At 36.6% G+C, this 18164-nt stretch overlaps 1 protein-coding gene across 9 annotated transcripts in view; it reads left to right on the forward strand.

Annotated features, from left to right (window-relative positions):
- The window catches only part of ZMYM2 (zinc finger MYM-type containing 2), an 87230-nt gene that overhangs the window by 43389 nt on the left and 25677 nt on the right, over positions 1-18164 (forward strand). For 8 of the 9 annotated variants that reach the window (XM_039564827.1, XM_039564852.1, XM_039564840.1 and 5 more), the window contains 3 exons: positions 5381-5497; positions 6078-6228; positions 16060-16232. In XM_039564827.1, the coding sequence (XP_039420761.1) occupies positions 5381-5497; positions 6078-6228; positions 16060-16232 (441 nt within the window). Of the gene's footprint in view, positions 1-506; positions 658-1412; positions 1529-5380; positions 5498-6077; positions 6229-16059; positions 16233-18164 lie in introns of all 9 variants that reach the window. The other variant, XM_039564870.1, reaches the window with a different exon arrangement.

The following is an 18164-nucleotide window of genomic DNA, read 5'->3' on the forward strand; positions in this document are numbered from 1 at the left end:
CCTGCTTGAACAGGGAGGTTGGACCAAAGGTCTTTTCTAAGCTTACCCATTCTGTGAATCACATTAGCCATGCCAGATTCCTGTTCCTTTCCTTACAACCATTGTCCTGTCAAAAAGGAGAGAGAAATAAGAGTTCTTCAAACTCTTCAGCTCAGCACAACTTGCTGCATGCTCTTACCACAGTTCACAGTTTGCAGGTGGTGGGGTTTGGTATGGAGTTGGGGTTTTTTGGTTGGTTTGAGTTTTTTGAAGGGGGTGTGTATATGTGTGTGTGTCTTTACATAGAATGTTAGTTTCAGCTGGCGTTTTCCCAGGAGTAAAAGACCCAACCATAGTGCTAAATGCTCTTGAGAGGATGATCAGGAGGGTTCATATAGGAAGGATCTGATGAGGGAGCAGATGACAGAAATACAACTTTTCCTTTGTGTTTTTTTAGACCATAATTTAAGTCAAAAGCCAAGCGTAGTTTTAACTAATGCATTGTTTTGCTTTGTTTTATGTTTTAGAAGTGTGGCCAATTAACATCCTGTACTGGCTGCAGAGCTCAGTGCAGGTTTTTTGATATGACTCAGTGCATAGGACCTAATGGATATATGGAGCCATACTGCTCAACTGTATGCATGAACACACACAAATCAAAATATGCAAAATCACAAAGTAAGTGAAAAGGATGATGGATTTTCATCACTGCTAAGAGTAGACTTTTTTTTAAGTTTGAACACTGGGGGTGGGTGCATTTGTTTTACAGTTAGTCTATGCAGATGTGGCTTTATAGTTTTTAACTTCTTAAAAAAAAAAAAAAAAGAAAAATACCATCTTCCATTGAATACCAGTAGATTACCCATGAGGATTCATTTTCCTCACTGGCCTTTTTTCATGATGTTGGAAAGAATTTTCAGCTGTCCTAAGGCTTCCTGTGGAAAAAAATGCTGAAGGATGTGTTCTGATGTGTCACAGAATGATAGTGCAGGGTTTTTTTGCATATGAATTAATATTCTCTGAATTCTTGTATGAATCCCACCCTGATTTTTTTTTCAGGCAAGTAGGAGGTGGATAAGAAGGGAGGTAGTTATAATGCATATAGGTACTCTCTATCTAAAGTTTTTGATCTGGTAAATAACTCAAAACGTGTGTTCTTCACTATACAAAGCAGATCTCAACTTGAAGTTGAAAATGCTCCAGTGAATTTTATGGACAAAGGTGTATTTTCATATTTAGTACTGATCTTTAGTGAAAGTATTTATCAAATTTGCTATTTCTTTTGTTTTGTGTGACTTGCAGAAGCTGACTGGAAAACAGACATCTTAGTTTTCTACATTGAAAAACTAGAAAGGGCTGACCTGTAATACTCTTTTTTTTTTCCCCTATTATTTTCTGTTTTATTTTGTTTGTAAACTACATTTTTCTTTTAGGTATGGAAATTATTTGCCACTTTTGTAAACGAAACTCTTTACCTCAATATCAAGCCACAATGCCTGATGGAAAACTGTACAACTTTTGCAGTTCCAGTTGTGTAGCTAAATTTCAGGTTAGCTGTTGTGTTAAATCTTTTCCTCCCTAAATATTTGTGTGCCTGTGTTTAAGTATTTGCATATTAAACTAACTTGCTTATATATACAGGCTTGAGAATTACAATTAACATAGCAGGTGCTTCTGGCTCATAACAATTTCTTTGATCAAAGTACTGTTCCATAATGCTAACACTAGCTGCTGTCTTAAACTTACAAAATTGGATAATAACAACCGGTTTCTGCTTTATATTGTTAGAAAATACAAAGCAGTATCACTGCTCATCTTACTTTTACCACCTCAGCCTCTTCATGGATGTCAGCCTTGCTGTTTCGCATTGAAGATCAACCAATTTAGCCTCTTTGGTACTAAATACTGTAACAAAATTCTCATATTGAATGTAGTACTAACAAAGGTCTGCCATGGAGAATAGTGATTGCTTCTGAAATGAAAGGTTAGAGCCTCAGTCATGGACAAAACTAGCTTAAAACTAGTTTAAATTGTGGCTAGAAACTGGAGTGTTGCAAGGCTAATGACATGCACTCTGGATGAGGCTGCTATGCTTGTTGAAAGCATCATAGTTATAGTATGGCTTAAGGTTAAAGTGAAATGTGTTGTAGCCATTAATCTCTAGGTGATCAAAGGATATTTTTAAAGAATATGTTTCAATTTTTGTATGTAAAAACATTTTTCCCAGATGTATGCTGGATAATTGGTAATTGCTTCCTCATGTGTTGTTCAACAGTTACAGCCATGCAGGGTTTTCCCATTTGTCACTGAACATTGCTGTTTTCTGTCAGCTGGACAGCAAATCAGTCTTTTAATTGCTTCTGGGTCCTGGGTAGGACCTCTTATCATGTAGCCATGTTCTGTGGTTCCATCATAACCAATTTGGTAGGTGTCAGTGGAACTGATTAACAGAATAGCTGCGTATTGTTAGTATGTAATGACACACCTGTAATACTTCTTGCAAACTCATTTAGCATCTACTTTATTGTACATGATTTTACAATTAATTGCATCCCCAAGAGCTCTCGGAACAAATACAGCCAGTGAATGACAAATTCAACCTGGGCCTTCTTGGATTTGCACATAAGTCAACATAAAGCAATATTTTTGAATAGAACTGCCAGATCATTTAGTGCTGATTGTGGGTTTGTGATCTTACTGAGACCCTGTGCTCATGTTTCTGTTGCACTCAGTGCTGCATGTGGATCTCTCATCTGTGTTGTAGTGGAGTTTAATTGAAGCAGCCTTGCAGTCTGTGAGTTCTCGGTAAAGACCAAGAACGGGTAGGTGGTGACTTGCTTACAGTTAGTTTGCTCTACCAGCACTGCTGGATTTTAACTTTTGATAGCTTTTGTATAGTCAATGTGTAGAAGAATAAAATGTATTCACCATAAGGTTGGAGTTGAATGTATGAGAACACCTTCTTTCCCCTGTTCATTTAGTGTTTAGGTGGAAAGGATGGTATACCACAATGTGAGCAGTGGCCTGTAAGTGTTCCCTTGAGGCTTCTTTTGTACCTAAGTGACATGTAAGTCATTGAATCCAAATTGAAAAAATGGTTGATTTAATATGGTGCTTTGTATTTTTCAGTGTTTACTAATGGAGATAACTCTTGTCTTAATTTTCTGGCTTCATATTCATCCCTTTTTCCTGCTGTACCTGTTCTTCCTAGACTTTTTTCTTTAAGGGTTATCCTTCTCAGAACAGAATACTTGCTATTTCAGGCCTGTGTTTCCTCCCTTCTGCAAATATTTTTGTCCTTTTGGTTTAGAAATGGGTAAGTTTGTTTTACAGAACTTTAGGATTGATTATAATTTTATCTTACAAATAACCTTTTGCTTCTGGCTAGTTGTTCTTTTAATGTATTGAAATATTGGAAAGATTCAGTTGAGCTGCTTGTTGTACAGTTTATGTATGTTCTTCTTTGAGCAACCAGCCTGTAAGAGCATTTGATCTTGTAAGAAAGAGAGTGAAAGAGAGAGAACAGCTGCTTTATGTGATTTTTGTTTGGTAGATGGTGGTAGTGAGACTGAATCTTCCACGCTTTGTCTTGGAGGATGTTATTGCAGAGTTAAAAGACAGAACTGTTCCCAAGGTGTGTTGTTTTAAACCAGTAATTCAATGGGTACTTTTACTGGGTCAGTTGAAGATCTTGCTGTTTAGGGAAAAATAAGCTACTGATTATTTATTGTGAACTGGACATTCCTGAACTGGAGGTGCTGGGTATACTTGCTTCCTGATTCCTTCTTGTTTTCAACAAGAGCTATCACTGTGCTTCCATAACCCACACAGTAGCAGGTGTTGACATGGTGTTTGCTCTGTGAAGAAACCTGCAAGTGCTGAAGTGCACAGGTTGGACCTTGCAGTTAAAAATGCTTTTGTTGTTCTCGTGGTAGTGCAAGTCTTCAGCTATTTAGAGCAGCCAAAGTGAAGCAAACCTTCCTCAGCCACAGGGACATTTGCTGGATATAATGGGAAAAATGCGATAATACTGTGTGTGGGCATCAGAAAAAAGTGGTTATAAAAGTTATATATATAAAGTTGTTAGGGGCCAATGGGCCATTGAGGTAAAGGTGTCATCTTTTTGCTGCTTGGCATTTGGTTCTCGGGTCCTGCTTGTGATTAGGAAATGTGTATCACTACTTAATGTCTGCAAACTCTTGATACAGAATTAATGCATGTGCATAAAATCATAGTGCTTGCATGGCCAGCACAGATCAGGGTTTATATCAGCAATAAGTCTCAACACAATTCTTTATTTATTTTTTAGTGTAGGTGAACCCTTACTAACATGAGAGTCTGAAGAAAAGTATCCTGTAACAGAAATGTTTTGAATTCTCACTGTTATATGCTAGAGAGGTAGCAACAAATCTGCCTGAAGAGAACTTGTCTTTAAATATATTTGTTTTGTTGCAAATAGTGTGGGAAAGTTAGTTGAGAAGACAGGTGTAAGAAGTTTTTCCTGGATTCTTCAAGTGTCTGTGATTACTACTGATTCAAATTTTTTGTCTTGACCGTCACGTCCGTAATACACCAATAGTTTTTGCTTAATCAGGGAATATGCAAAAAGACTGTGTTCTGTAGGCACATATAAGACATACTGCAAGACACAGGTACTGTATAATTGAGTTATCTTATCTACTGCTTGCCTCAGAAATGCATTAAAGAAATTACTCAGTTACAGAATTAAATTCTCATACCTGCACGTGCAATCTGTAGTATTTTTCTCAGTCTTCAAACCCTGAATTGTTTAGGGGCTGGCTGTGTGAATAATTGCATCTTCCTGCCATGGGATTGAGACTGCCTAGGACTGTTAGCTAGTTTTTTCTTAATCTGAGTAGATGTGAGTTTTCTCACTGAAAGCCTTTTACTTTAGTATTTTGTATTTTCAAGTGGTATGCTTACGTAAGGTGCTGATACATCATCTGCCTTGGTGAGATTTGGATTTGAAAATGTTTTTTGGTCTTTGTCACTAAAATAATGCCAGCTGTGAAATGTATTTATCTGAAAATACATGTTTTGTGATTAACAAAAATAATCAGTTTTGGGATACTTTTTCTTAATTTTTACAAAAAAAGGTATTTACCCTTAAATAAAAGACAGTAGAAAGGTAAGGTAAAAAAAAAAATGACTTCAAGTAATTATGGTGGAAGCAAGGGTAAAGATTCAAAATTGGAAAACCTGAGATGACAAGGGAAAAGGAATTAAGGTAAAGAACCAACCTGCTGTGCTTTTGCCAGAAATGCTCTTGAGTTTATTAAATAAACTCCTAAATTCTCAAACACTGTAAGCTTAATTGAAAGCAACCCACATTTTAAAAGTAACTCTGTTTTTTAGTGATGTATGTATTTATGTTTTTCAGACTCTCAGTGTTCAGTCTTCAACAAATGGTCAGTTTGTCTCTCCCAGTGATATTCAGCTGAAATGTAATTATTGCAAAAGTTCTTTCTGTTCAAAGCCAGAAGTACTGGAATGGGAGGTAAGGGGGGGTGTTGGTGTTGTTATTACTAGAATGATGATGTGTTTAAAAATTTAAACTTAGAACTCTAGTACAGTTTTTCTAGCTATTTTATAAGGTATTGAAGCTTCTTTAAAAAGTTCAGTTGAAATCTACCTGGTTCTGTAGAATATCATTTAACTTCAGTGTGGATAAAAGTGAATGTCTTTGTTCATAAGTAGTATCTGTGGAATTTAAAGAAAAATATATTTTCTCAGCTGTAAATCTGAAATCTGCTTTCATCTTCAGTTATTGTAGATATGATAGACCATTATTACACTTCATTATGAACTGAGAGAAGTATCTAAAGAGGATATGCTAAGTTTGAGTGGCATACTTTCTGTTCAGTGTTTTCATGTGAAATGATGAGTATTTGTAGCACTGTCAGGTTAATTTGGATTTACAAATTTTAGCGTTAGAAGTCATATCCTGATCATGTGTTTGCAGTTCAGTTTACTTTATAAGTTGTCTTAATGGCAATTATTATTTCAAGTTGCACTAGTCAGAATTTAATATTTTATCCATTAACCTTATTCACGATGCTTTGCAACTTTGCGTTTAGAACAAAGTGTATCAGTTCTGCAGCAGAGCATGTTCTGATGATTATAAGAAACTGCACTGCATAGTTACATACTGTGAATACTGTCAAGAAGAGAAAACGCTCCATGAAACAGTGAATTTCTCTGGTATCAAAAGACCCTTTTGCAGTGAAGGTATGTATGTATGTATTTGGTTTGTTTCCTGAGGTACTGGTCATAGTTCTACTGCAGTTGACTTACTTTGTTAATATATAATGTTAAAATAAGGTAACAACTCATTCTGTTGTACTTACTTGAGGCTAAATCAGAAGTCTTTTCATTGCTATTACTGAAGCGATTGTACCTGTTATTATTAGTGCATGTACCTTTTAATTTATCTGAGCTGCCTTTAGAGCTTTTCACCACTTATTACAGGTTAAGGGTAGCACTCTTCAGTGTATGTGTATAAATACATGCACATATGTATGCACATTGCATATATACATATGCACAAAAAGTTATACATTCTTTTTTTAAAATGTATGCAGTAGTGCATATACAGCATTAACTGCGCTGATGAACACCAAGCTTTCTCTTCTGTTAGTATTTTCTAAGTTAAGTACAACAGTAGAAGTTCTACGTTGGCTTAGAATGGTTACTTAAGCAATAACTTGAATGATGCCTGTTGATGTGTGTTGATTACTGCCATGACAATTTGCTTGACTGATTACTTGAGTTTTGAAAAACAAAACAAACTAAAAGGGGACTCTATGGGCCTAGGATTCTTTTAAGTTGCATTAAAGCACAGCTTTAATAGAAAAAGCAGAATAGAGTTAACAAGGAAGGACCTATCCTTTCCACTTCTGGTGAGCTCTCCTTTGATACTGGTATTTAATCATGATCTTAGAAGTTTAACTACAGGTTTGGATGAGCTATCACTCACAAATATGGTGAATATTTTTTTCTTTAGTTATAAGAACAACATTTTCCATGTCATTTGATAAGACCTGTGGAAGATCTCTGCTTTCAGGCAGATTAAATAGCAGATGTGCCAGCTTACTTGTAGGAGGATCCTGCTATGCTGGAGAGGGTTGGAATGCAGGGCTGGAGGTAGGCTTTCCTCCATGCCATTCCCTTACAACTCGGGACTCTGCAATCTTTTCTTTCTGAAGAATGTTCTGGACTGTGAAGTGATAGCTGGAGAGTAAAAAACGGGCAAATTAAGGCCCAGCCTTACAGTGTATTGTTGCATCGCTCAGCAACCTCTAGCTAGGAACTGTTCCTGTGAATGAAACAATTCCACAGAATACATTCAAACAAGAGCAAGATGCTTTTCTGGAGATTAAAGTATATGGTTGTATTAGTGTGAACATTTGCAACTCCCTCATTTTAAAACCTGGTGGCTGTTACAAGGAAATGAGTAGGATTCATAATGCCAGCTATGCCATTACTAGTTCTGTATGAGGAGGCTTGAAGTAAGTGAGGACTTGTTTCCTATTGGAAAATTTGAGGAAGAAAAGAAATAAAAACAGTCTCTCTTGTGTAAATATAGATACTAAGTGGGGGGAATCTATTGCCAGATGTTGTAGTGTGGGTCTTGAGTTTGCGGGTGCTGGACTGCCAACTCAAGAGCAAATACTGTATTTATGAGGGTGAGTATGCAAAATGTTACCATATAGACAAAGTTTATCAGCTTACTGTGATGATCTGAACCACTGAGTAATAGAGAGAGGATAGTCAAAAGCACCATTAAGTAGATTGTAACTTGAATAAATACAGTGCATACCTGCCAGCTGTAGGTGAGGTGTACTTTGTGATGCATATGACAAAGAGCTGTATGTGTTCCTGTTGCAAATAAACCAGTGACCTGGACAGAAATTCTGAAGGAACCCTAGACCATTTATTTTGAAGGAAAACCATCAGTTGTCATCAATGGCTGCAGAAATAGTGCAATCCAAGAATTAATAGTGCTTAGATCTGATGTGGGAAGGAGAGGGCCAGGACTTTTGGTGGACTGAGTGGAGGTCAACAAATAGAAGTTCCATCATCAGACATGATAGATTTTTCTTCCCCCTTTTCCAGGCACCTAAACATAACCAATCTGTCCTTAATTTCAAAGCCTTTTTCCAGATACATGTCCAACTGTTTGTGAAATAACGAAACCAGTACAAGTACCAAATGCTTGCTGGATATGGAGGCCATTCTGGTTTTAATATTGCAAAATGTTCAAGGAACCTCACCAACACAGATTATATTTTTGAGCATGCAATTATTCTTCATCAGAAGACAATGTAATCACAATTTGAGAAGGAATAGCCAAAGGTACTCAGTGAAAAAAATTGCTGGCATTTTTGGAAGAAATTGAACTCTCAAGGAAAAATGCAGGGAATTTTCAGGGGAGTGTTTAGAAAAGGCTCCTAGATAAAATCAGAAGTTAAATATGTGTTGAAATTTCTGCAAGTGTACTTACATGTTCATCTTCGTGCAAACTGAGGGGAAAGCATATATAAGATCAACCACAAATATCTCTTGACTGCTTCCAGCTGCCCAGCTGGAGTACTGAAGATGTCGTCATTGCTCCCATTCTTTATACCTGAGGGGTTTTTTTCACACATGCATATACAGTATATATTTACACACAAACCCTGGAACTCACATTAAAGCCTCTTGGATCAGTATTTCTGTGCGGTTTTGTTCCAACTCTGTTTCTTTATATGTTTCTCTTGAGACACTTAAAAATATGTGCAGGGAGTAGCTGAAACCTCCATTACAGTAAGGTGTAATTAGAACTGACATAGATTTTGTGCTAAAGATGGTTATTAATTCTTTCATGGAGTATAGTATGTTTTTTCTGGTTTTGTCCAAAAATCAGATGCTATGTGGGGAATGAACAACCTGAATGGACTAGATGTAAGAGTTTAAACTTTTCCCCTGTTGCTGTGGCTTTGGAAATTGAACTGTCCTGGTGTTTTGCCTCTAGAATGCTACATTCCAAAATATCTGTATCTAAATTGAATAAGATACATATTATGTATGCTAAAGTAAGAAGTAGCTTGTGGATTTTTGTGTATGCATAGTTGCATGAGTGACAATTGAGGATAGGCTGTACAAGTTTTTAATCCTGAGGAAATCTTCAAATTACTGGATTTAGGGGTTTTGGGGAGAGGAGTTTGTTTTGGTTTTGTTATTCCTTCTGAGAGTCTGGCAGAACAAATCAGTTTTTGGCAATCCAGCAATGAAACTATTTTATGATGAGTATCACCATAATTTTGTTTTACTTGTAGACTTAGTTAATTCATCTTTCCAGTAGAACTAAGTGCTATGACTTAAACAACACAGGCTTAATAATTTTATAATGCAAATTTTAATAACACTGATTCATATCTGGTAGTCTGCTTCTAGGCAGGAGAAGGTCATTAAGCTGTGGAGTAACTCAGTTATCTGATGCTTGGGAATTCTTTTCAAATGGATAATACAGATAATAGACAGCTGTGAAACTAGCAACTGTACTATCACCTTGATAGCATGCTAATAACTTCTTGGGAATTACAGCTTCTGCAAATGAAACTCAGTGTAGACATTGAGTTTTCTCTGAAAACGTCTCTGATGTTTCATCTAAGTAGGGATAACCTCGTTTAAAACACTGTAAAGCCAATAAGTGGAAAAATAAATTTAGGAAATCGATTAATTGTACCTTCCTCTAGGAAAGGAGTGTATATTCAGTTAAAGCATTATAGATTTTAGGTTGGGACTTTTCCAACCACTATTGCACAGTGGATTGTTTGGTAAAGTATACTATGAAATTATTAGTTGATGAATTTTTAGATTTACATGAAAATACTACAGATACTGAGATAGCCTAGACGTGTGTGTTAAATTTTATACAGATGCTTACATATCAGTGTTTCACAATCAATTAGGATACCACCTCATATTTATACCAATTCCTTTTGTTATTAGAAACAGCAAAAAAAAAAATTTAAAAACTGACATGTGATATGAAGTATTGCTAAGACTTAGTTATAGTTGCTGGGCTTCTCTGTTGGGTGGGCCAAGGAAGAGTTGGTGCACTGGCCCTGCCGTGCCGAGCTGCTGTCTCCCTCTAGACGAAGGGAGTTGCCATCAAGCCTGCATGAATCTCTTTGTTCCTGATGTTTGGTCTCATTATTTTTAAAGTGAGAGCTACAGAAACTGTTTAAACACAACTTTTTAAATAGTTTACATTAGCAACTATCTGTTTTAGAGACACCGATACTGCTTTTAAATCAAAATGTACAGAATTTGGCCTAGCATACAGAAATTTTTGAAGACAGTACAAAATCACTGTTTTACACACTCGTGGATTTGTGCTTCACAGAGTTGTTATGTCCCTTTCTACAGCTCTTGATAGAGGCCTACCATGTTGAAATAACTTGTTCTTTCTATGGTGCTGAGTTTGGTTTTGCTCATGACCACTTCTTTTGGCAGTGTCCCTCGAGATAAATTCTAACCTGAAATGTCAGTTTCCTTGTGGCTTTCATTTGAAGTTTTATTTGGTGCCGAGTTGGGATATCCTGGCAAAAGGAGACAAGTGAAAAGCAGAACATGTCTTAAATACTGCAAAATGCGTTATCTGTAAAAATGGTCTTTCACAATTGCAAGAGTCATATTGTTACTGCAGGAAGATATTCCTTTCTCACAAATTGGGTTAGTAGAAAAGTAGCAGTGAATGTTGGAGGGATTTAGAGGTGCCTGGGCTCTTCTGAGACACTATGACCTCCTTTGACTGCTATGGACAGAAGTTACAGTGGGACGTCCCTGGCATCCCTTTGAGCCAGGGCAGTTTTCTTCAGGGAGCTCTGATGGGACAGCACAGTTATTCAGGCCATGTAATCTGATTAATTAGTCTGGTTTTAAATCTTGGAACTGCAGATGACTATTCCAAAATTTATTACTGTAAAAGCTAAAATAATCTTTTTTGCTTATAAAAATGAGTTAAGGCAAAAGGGACAGCATATTCAATTCTGAAAAGTCACTTGGGAAATATTTAACAGGCTCCCTTGCTACAGAAGCACCAAGTGAAGGCTCTTGACTATGCTGAAGGAAAGCATAGTTCTGCACCTCCTAGATAAATGCACATGGAAGAGCTGGACAGTTGGTTCTTGTAGTATTCTGCTTGTGGAGTAGTCTCATTGTAGATGTAGTTTCCAATTAGTGCTTTTTGGATGCATCTCTTCTGAAATTACTTGACAGTTTTAACTTGTTAACCTGGATGTTGACATTTCTGACAGTGTTCTTGTAGTTGAGAAATGGAAAGATAGAACTATGCTGTGGAAGAGATTTTGTGTATCTTCCTTCTGTCTGTAGAGGGAGAACATTGATAGTGTTCAGGCAACATCATTTAAATTTTCTGTACATGTATTGAGTCTTAAAATTTTTGGTTTTCTTTCTGGAGAGATAATTTGTAACAGGGTAAATACCAAGTGAAATCCTGTGCATTGTTCAACACCAGTGGTCCTTGTTAGATTATCGTTCTTCAGTGTTAATTCCACTGTTGTATCTTTTAAAGAGGTTTGAGATACTTTTTAAAGAAAAGATAGCACTGGCTGTTGCAGATAAGGGGTGATGCAATTTAACATGCTGGGATTATGAGCACAGAAAGAAAAAAGCTTATAAAGATGCTTCTTACTAACCTGAAAGAATAATCAACTTGAAAAGATTTAAGAATAAGCAAAACATGAGTAACTGGATTGGAGTAGGAAGAAGGAGAATGGAAGGAGATAGTAACCTAATATGAGGAAATACTAGGATAAACTGAGGTTGTATGAAAGTTGGATTGAATAATAATAAAAGGTTCTTAAAGTGAAGACAGGGAAGGAAGGGATGTACACAGCTTCTCTTTACACAGAGAGGGTCGGGTCTGCTTTAACAGTAATCCAAGCAGAACCCAGAATTAGGATACATTGCATCTGTTTTCCTAAAAATAATGATGTTTATTATGAATCCAGAGACAGTAGGTGATAGCAGTGTGGGTATGGAAGAGGTTTTGCATGCAAATCAGTACAGAGGGAGATACAGCAGAACGATCTGGGTGGAACATAGCTCCAGAAATCTTCTGAGATGTAGCTTCGATGCTACAGGCCTGTTGTTATTCTTCTCTAAAACAGGTAACAGTTGAAGTTACTACAAGATGAGAGAACAGCAAGTCTTGCATGGTCCTTGAAGGACAAAGGTAGATTAGTAAGGACAGCCTTTCAGAGGTAAAAAAACTAACTGCTTTTAGGATGGAACAGTTACTTTCTATAAAAGATACTATTCCCTGTGGTGAAAAGGGACTGGTGTTGAGGACTCAGGATTGTTTCTGCTTCAGCATTCCTTTTTATGCAGCTACGCAGTGTAGAAATGTTCTGAACTTCCTGTCATTCAGGTAGGTGGTGCTGGTAGAATAGGATCGTGTTCTTAGTAGCTTGCTTGCACTGGGTCTGCAGTCAGTCAAGTGAAGCAGGTTTTCTGCTGTGGACAACTCTGCAGGGCTGAACCTGGTAGTTTTTGGATCTTCCAAGAGAAAGGAAGTTCTCCTAACCTGGAGCTCCCCTGAGGTACAGGTTTTGAGGAACTGCCTGGGTGTTGTCTTGCCAGCAGTATTCTCTTGCATGTGTTTAGATTGTTGTCTTCTCTCTGCCATTTATGTGGGGAACCAAAATTCAGGGGTCTTAAGGGATAGGTTTTGTGTTGGGTTTTGCTTGGAAGCCAGAATTCTAATAGCATAATTAAGGATATGTTAAGATAGCAGATGCTCACCTACATGTTTTTTGTTTGCTTCAGATTTTGAGTTGGAGATACTTCTGAAAATGGTCCTTAGGGGTCTTTCTGAGACAGCCAACTTGTGGGATGATGTTAGAACTTTGAAAAAGACTGTAATTAAAGACTGGTGTAGCTTGAGCCAAATAAACTGTGCTTATACTTTTCTTGAAAGTAAGAGCTGTTTTCTCTCAGAGTTACTTTAAAGCAGTAGAGGTTTCCATCTGATCACACTGTAACTTGGGGGTCTGGTGCTGTATCAGAAATCTTGAGGGACTTAGGATTTTTCTCGGATCCTTTTGTTCGAAATGTTGGGACTGTCAGCTGTTTGTTTTAGGCAGTGCTTATACTCATGAACCCCAAGTCCCCAGGGGAGTTAGGTTGAACAAACCCTCAGGATCTTAGTGTTGATATTAGAAAGGTCAGACAACCAGTGCTTTTTGTATTACTCATCCAGAATGTGCTGTAAATCAAAGCTCACTTCATGGTCACATCTACAAAGCTAGCATGGGTGTTACTGTTAATGTTGATTCTGGATTTCTCTTGAGCAAAAGAAGACCAAGTTGTTTGAGCTTAGAATCTGTTTTGCCAAAGGCAAATAACTTTTTCCTTACAAAGAAAGTCTTACTCTTTTAGTCCAAACCCATAGCATTGTAATAAAAATGTGTATCTTGGATTGCAGACTACTAAGGACCTAAGAAAGGCATTTTGGTTGCTCTTTGTTTGAAGTCACAAGATCTTGAAGCTAAACTAAATTTTCCCTGGCCCTATAGATTAAGTTACCTATAACAAACACATAAAAGAGTTTCAGACAAATCTGTAGATTTTTGCTCATGATGTTGCAAAAGAAAGTCTTTGGACTTCTGCTTTAGCACTCTTCAGGGTTATAACAGTCTCCCGTCAACATCTGAAGTTTTATAAAAATGGATTTTTTTATCTTCTGTAGAGGCCTCCTTCAGCAAGAAGTCCTGCAGTCAGTGATCTATAAAAAAACCCCCATCTTTTCCAAGCATTTAGGTCTTAAGGGCTGGAATTTTTGACTTTTTGTTTCCCCTTACTTAATGTTCACTGATCATTATTTTCCGTGAGTTACAGAGATGTGGGAGATGTTTGACTGTAGTGTGGAAAATTTCTTACCTGATAACTTTTTTTAATAAAACAGCAGCATCATCTTCAAGTTTACTTCCTGTAGTTCAGCAGCCAAGAAGAATGTAATTTTTGTCCATTCCTTTTTGTAAACTATTTAGCCAAGTGGACATAGGTTGCCTGGTTGGTAGTAGAGGAGTACTACTAGTCTGTAGTCTTGAAAGGGTGATGCAGCGTTCGGTGGCTTTTCTAAGAGACAGCTGAAGAGGAGGATGCATTGTGGTACTAAGATATCTCTGGATTTTAAAGAAGTGGGAAGAATATGATGCTCCATGCAATAATGAGAGATACAGCCAGCAGGAAAAAATACTGGCGAGAAGTTTTGCTTTTAATTGGTACTTTTAACTAATAGCTTGCACACACTGTTATCTTTAGGATTATTTCCTTCAAAGCAATGTATTTAAAGTCCAAATCAGTTGCACTGTAAGGATAGTTGCTGGATATGCCAGTTTCCATCTGTGCTAGTAATTTTCTTTATTCTGTTGTTAGAGAACCAGACATAGAATTTAAAAGAAAAAACCCGAAGAACAAACAAAAAAACCACCCCAACAAAACCACTTTAAAACTGATTAGCTACAGTGTCTTATTTGTGCAATATTCTATAATTGTCTGTTTTGACATTACTAACAAATTGCTTGTTGCATTGCAAGGTAAAGTTCCTCAATAACCTTTTGTTTTTGGAAGATTCAGTCTGCTGCATCTTCCATTTGCATTCATGTGCCTTTAGTGATTTAAAAATAGTATCTCAGTTTCACACATATGAATTCTTCTCTAATAGACAACAGCAGAAGTCACATAATTGAAATTACTGAATATATTACAGTATTTTTATATTCTGTATGGCAGAGGAAGTACAGCATATATGTTCCATACTGACTTTCATAACTTATCAGAAGTACAGAAGTCTGCATCTGTTAGATTATATATATATGCCCCAGCAGAGCGGACACTTGGAAGACCTGAGTTTTGGTCTTGGGTGATACTGTGATATTTGGTAGATCATAAAAACAGGTGCAGTACCTTAGATTAAAGGTCTGTGTAAATGTTATCTTGTCCCTCCAGTGTTTGATACAGACAGTTATTTCATCTTCTCATTCCGTTCTCTCCTGTAAAATTAGGACAGTTACAGGGGTGTGTAGTATATGATCTAGGCCTCAGCTGAATAGGCGCTGGATTTGAGGTAGTTTAAATACAATATATTCTGAGATTGTCTATATAGTAGCTACAATATTAGCCTTTTAATGCATTTAATATGTTAGAATGTCTTTTCTAAATTGCTTGAGGGATGATCAGATCATGGAAGAATATAGCTGTCATTATGGCAACCTTGAAATTATGACTGCATAGTAAATGAAAAAAACAAAAAACCCCCCAAAAAACCCCACCCCAAAACAACCAAAAACCACACCAACACAAAACAACAGCCAACCAAAACCAAAATAATGAACACCTCCACCCCACCCCAATGCGAAAAAAAAAAGATAATTTACATACAAACTCTTCACAAATTTCATGTGTAATTTCCTGTCATTGCATAATTCTCACTACTGACCATTGCTTGCTTTATAGTTACATTTTTAAAGAAATGCCTCAGTTCTTAGGTCATCTTGTACATATTAGTGTTCTTAAATATTAATAATGAGTTAAGTGGTTTGTTGCATTCATATAAATAAGGGTAGTCATAAAATTAAGTTGATACATGAAGATAGGTATTCTTTAGTAGATAGTGTTGTCTGGATCTCTAGCATTTTGAGAATGTGTAACTGAGCCATGTAACTCCAAGTCAATGCTTTTGCATGGGTCTGTATTAAAAGAAAATGATGTATTTTTTTCCTGACTGTTTATTCAGGGATTTGATAAACAAAGATTCAGCGTAGGGTTTTTGAAAAAGATGCAGGCATCACAGGAAACCATAGAATTGTGTAGGGAAGGTATTCAGGTAAAAATGTCTTGAAATGTAGTCTAACTGTGCAACCTGAATTTGTCTGAAGCCCCAATTGTTAGCTGTTGTTGTATTCATTTAATTTTCGATTTAACTCTTAACTGTGATATCTCTCTGTAAAAATTACTTTGTTCCTAATGTTTAAAATCTGTTTCCAGGCTGCAAGCTGCTATATAAACAAGACTTTGCAAGACGGTTAGGACTGAGATGTGTTACTTGTAATTACTGCTCACAGCTGTGCAAAAAGGGAGCAACTAAGGAACTTGATCGTGTAGTGAGAGATTTCTGCAGTGAAGAGTGCTGTAAAAAATTTCAGGACTGGTACTACAAGGCAAGTAACTCAGAATTTTTGACGAGAGCTCCACAATTAAAAAAACCGAAAATGCACATGTGAGGATATCTCAAGGACTGTGCAGCAAATATGGCTTACTTCAGCAAAGCATTTGCTATAGAATAAGCAAATGTATTAATTTCATCACTTGAGTTTCTGTAGATCTTAGAGTAGCATTTCTGTCATCTGATTTTATTAATTCGTTTGGCAAGGAAGTCTTGAGTTAGAGAAAAACAAGCAATTACTATGTATATTTGTTACTTTACAATTCCGACTTTTTCTCAGTTAATACCACATTTTTCTTGTCAAAACTTCTTAAATGTGTATTCAGAATGTTGAAAACATTGTTAGTAGCATCTGGATACCTTGAGTTCACTGACGTTAGTGGAGTTTTTCTTGCTCCTGTTTTTGCCTCCTTTTTTGCCTCTTCCATTCTCCCACAGTTTGAACTGCAGAGGCTTTGATTGTTCAGTATTTCCCAATGGAAAGGATGCCAAAGGAAAAAGAAGGACCAAATGGATTTCTAATAAAAGTTTAAGTCAAACAGATGGCATCTATTTCTGGGTCTCTGGATGCTTAACTGCTTTGTGAAGCACAACCAGCAAAGACTTCACTATAAGAGGTTTTTTGTTTACATTTTTTGAAAGGAAAAGATGAAATTGGACTGGGTTTAACCTGCGATTAATGCCATGGATAAAATATTTGATCTCTGGTGTGAACGTCCTGGAAAGCTACACTGGTAATTTCAAAACAAGAACTACACTGTGGATGCAATTGCAAAAGAAAGACAGTACAAATTTCATCACCACCAAAACTCTGCACACAGCCTGGAAGGCAGTAAAAAGCTTGAAATGTTAGAGGGCTAGATACAAGTCCTGTAATTCAAGATGATCTACCTACCGTAAAAGAACTGAATATGAAGACAGATATTTTGGAATGTCTCGTTCCAGAAATGTTACAGCCAAACATTGTAAATTCTTTATTTTGAATAATGTATGTAGGGTCCTGTTAGACATTCCTAAAAGAAAACTACTGAAGATCACAGTGTGTTTCTTTTGTCTCACATGAAAACAGGGTGACAAAGCTTGGCTGCAAAGTTCTTAACTAAAATATTAACTTCATACAATAATATTTTATCTATCTATATGCCTTAAAACTTAGAGTGTGGGATGAAATCTATCCCTGTGAAAAAAGTGCCTTCTGATAGAGAACTTAAAATCTTTGGTGTGCTTTAGAAATCTTTTGGTCATTCAGCAAAGAATGTAGTCTGGAGGTGTGCATAGCAAACTACTTTCATGTACCTAAGCTTCTGTGGAAGCTTGTACTGTGATTCAGCTTTGAGAACCACTTGAAAACTCAGACTTCAGATTATCCTGATTCATGGGATAAGATAATAACTGGCCCGTGAAGTCTCCTTAAATGCTGTTGGTACTGTGTTACAGGAAAATTAGATCTGATGTCATAAAAAGGCAATTTAAACAGATTTGCTGGAAACTATTGACTTTTGATACTTTTGATGATGCTGAAATGTTAGATATTTCTACTTTTTGAACCTTACACTTGCTAGTGGAACTAGTGTTCTTTTATGAAGAATTGTTGATTGTAATTTTTTTCAAGTGCTTCTTAAAGCTTTAATGTAATTGAGTTTTGTTTATAAAAGCTTGAGATTTATTACATGGGAAAGACATAGAATAGGTTTTGGGAAATTGTCTTTTGCTAAAATTCTCTTTTTTATTTCTTTACATCCTTGCTGGTTACTTCTCCCACTTTATAAAAGTCAGTCCAGATACCTTAGATTTGGTAGTGCATTGTTAGCTCATATTCTTACCTAGCCAAAACAGACAATGATCAAAACATAGGAAGGCAAAATAGATAAGGACCATTCTCTGAATTTGTACTTCATTAGCTGTTTTGTCTGTTAGCTTCTTAAAA

The sequence above is a fragment of the Corvus cornix genome, chromosome 1, assembly GCF_000738735.6.
Source record: "Corvus cornix cornix isolate S_Up_H32 chromosome 1, ASM73873v5, whole genome shotgun sequence".
In the NCBI taxonomy this organism is placed as follows: Eukaryota; Metazoa; Chordata; class Aves; order Passeriformes; family Corvidae; genus Corvus; species Corvus cornix.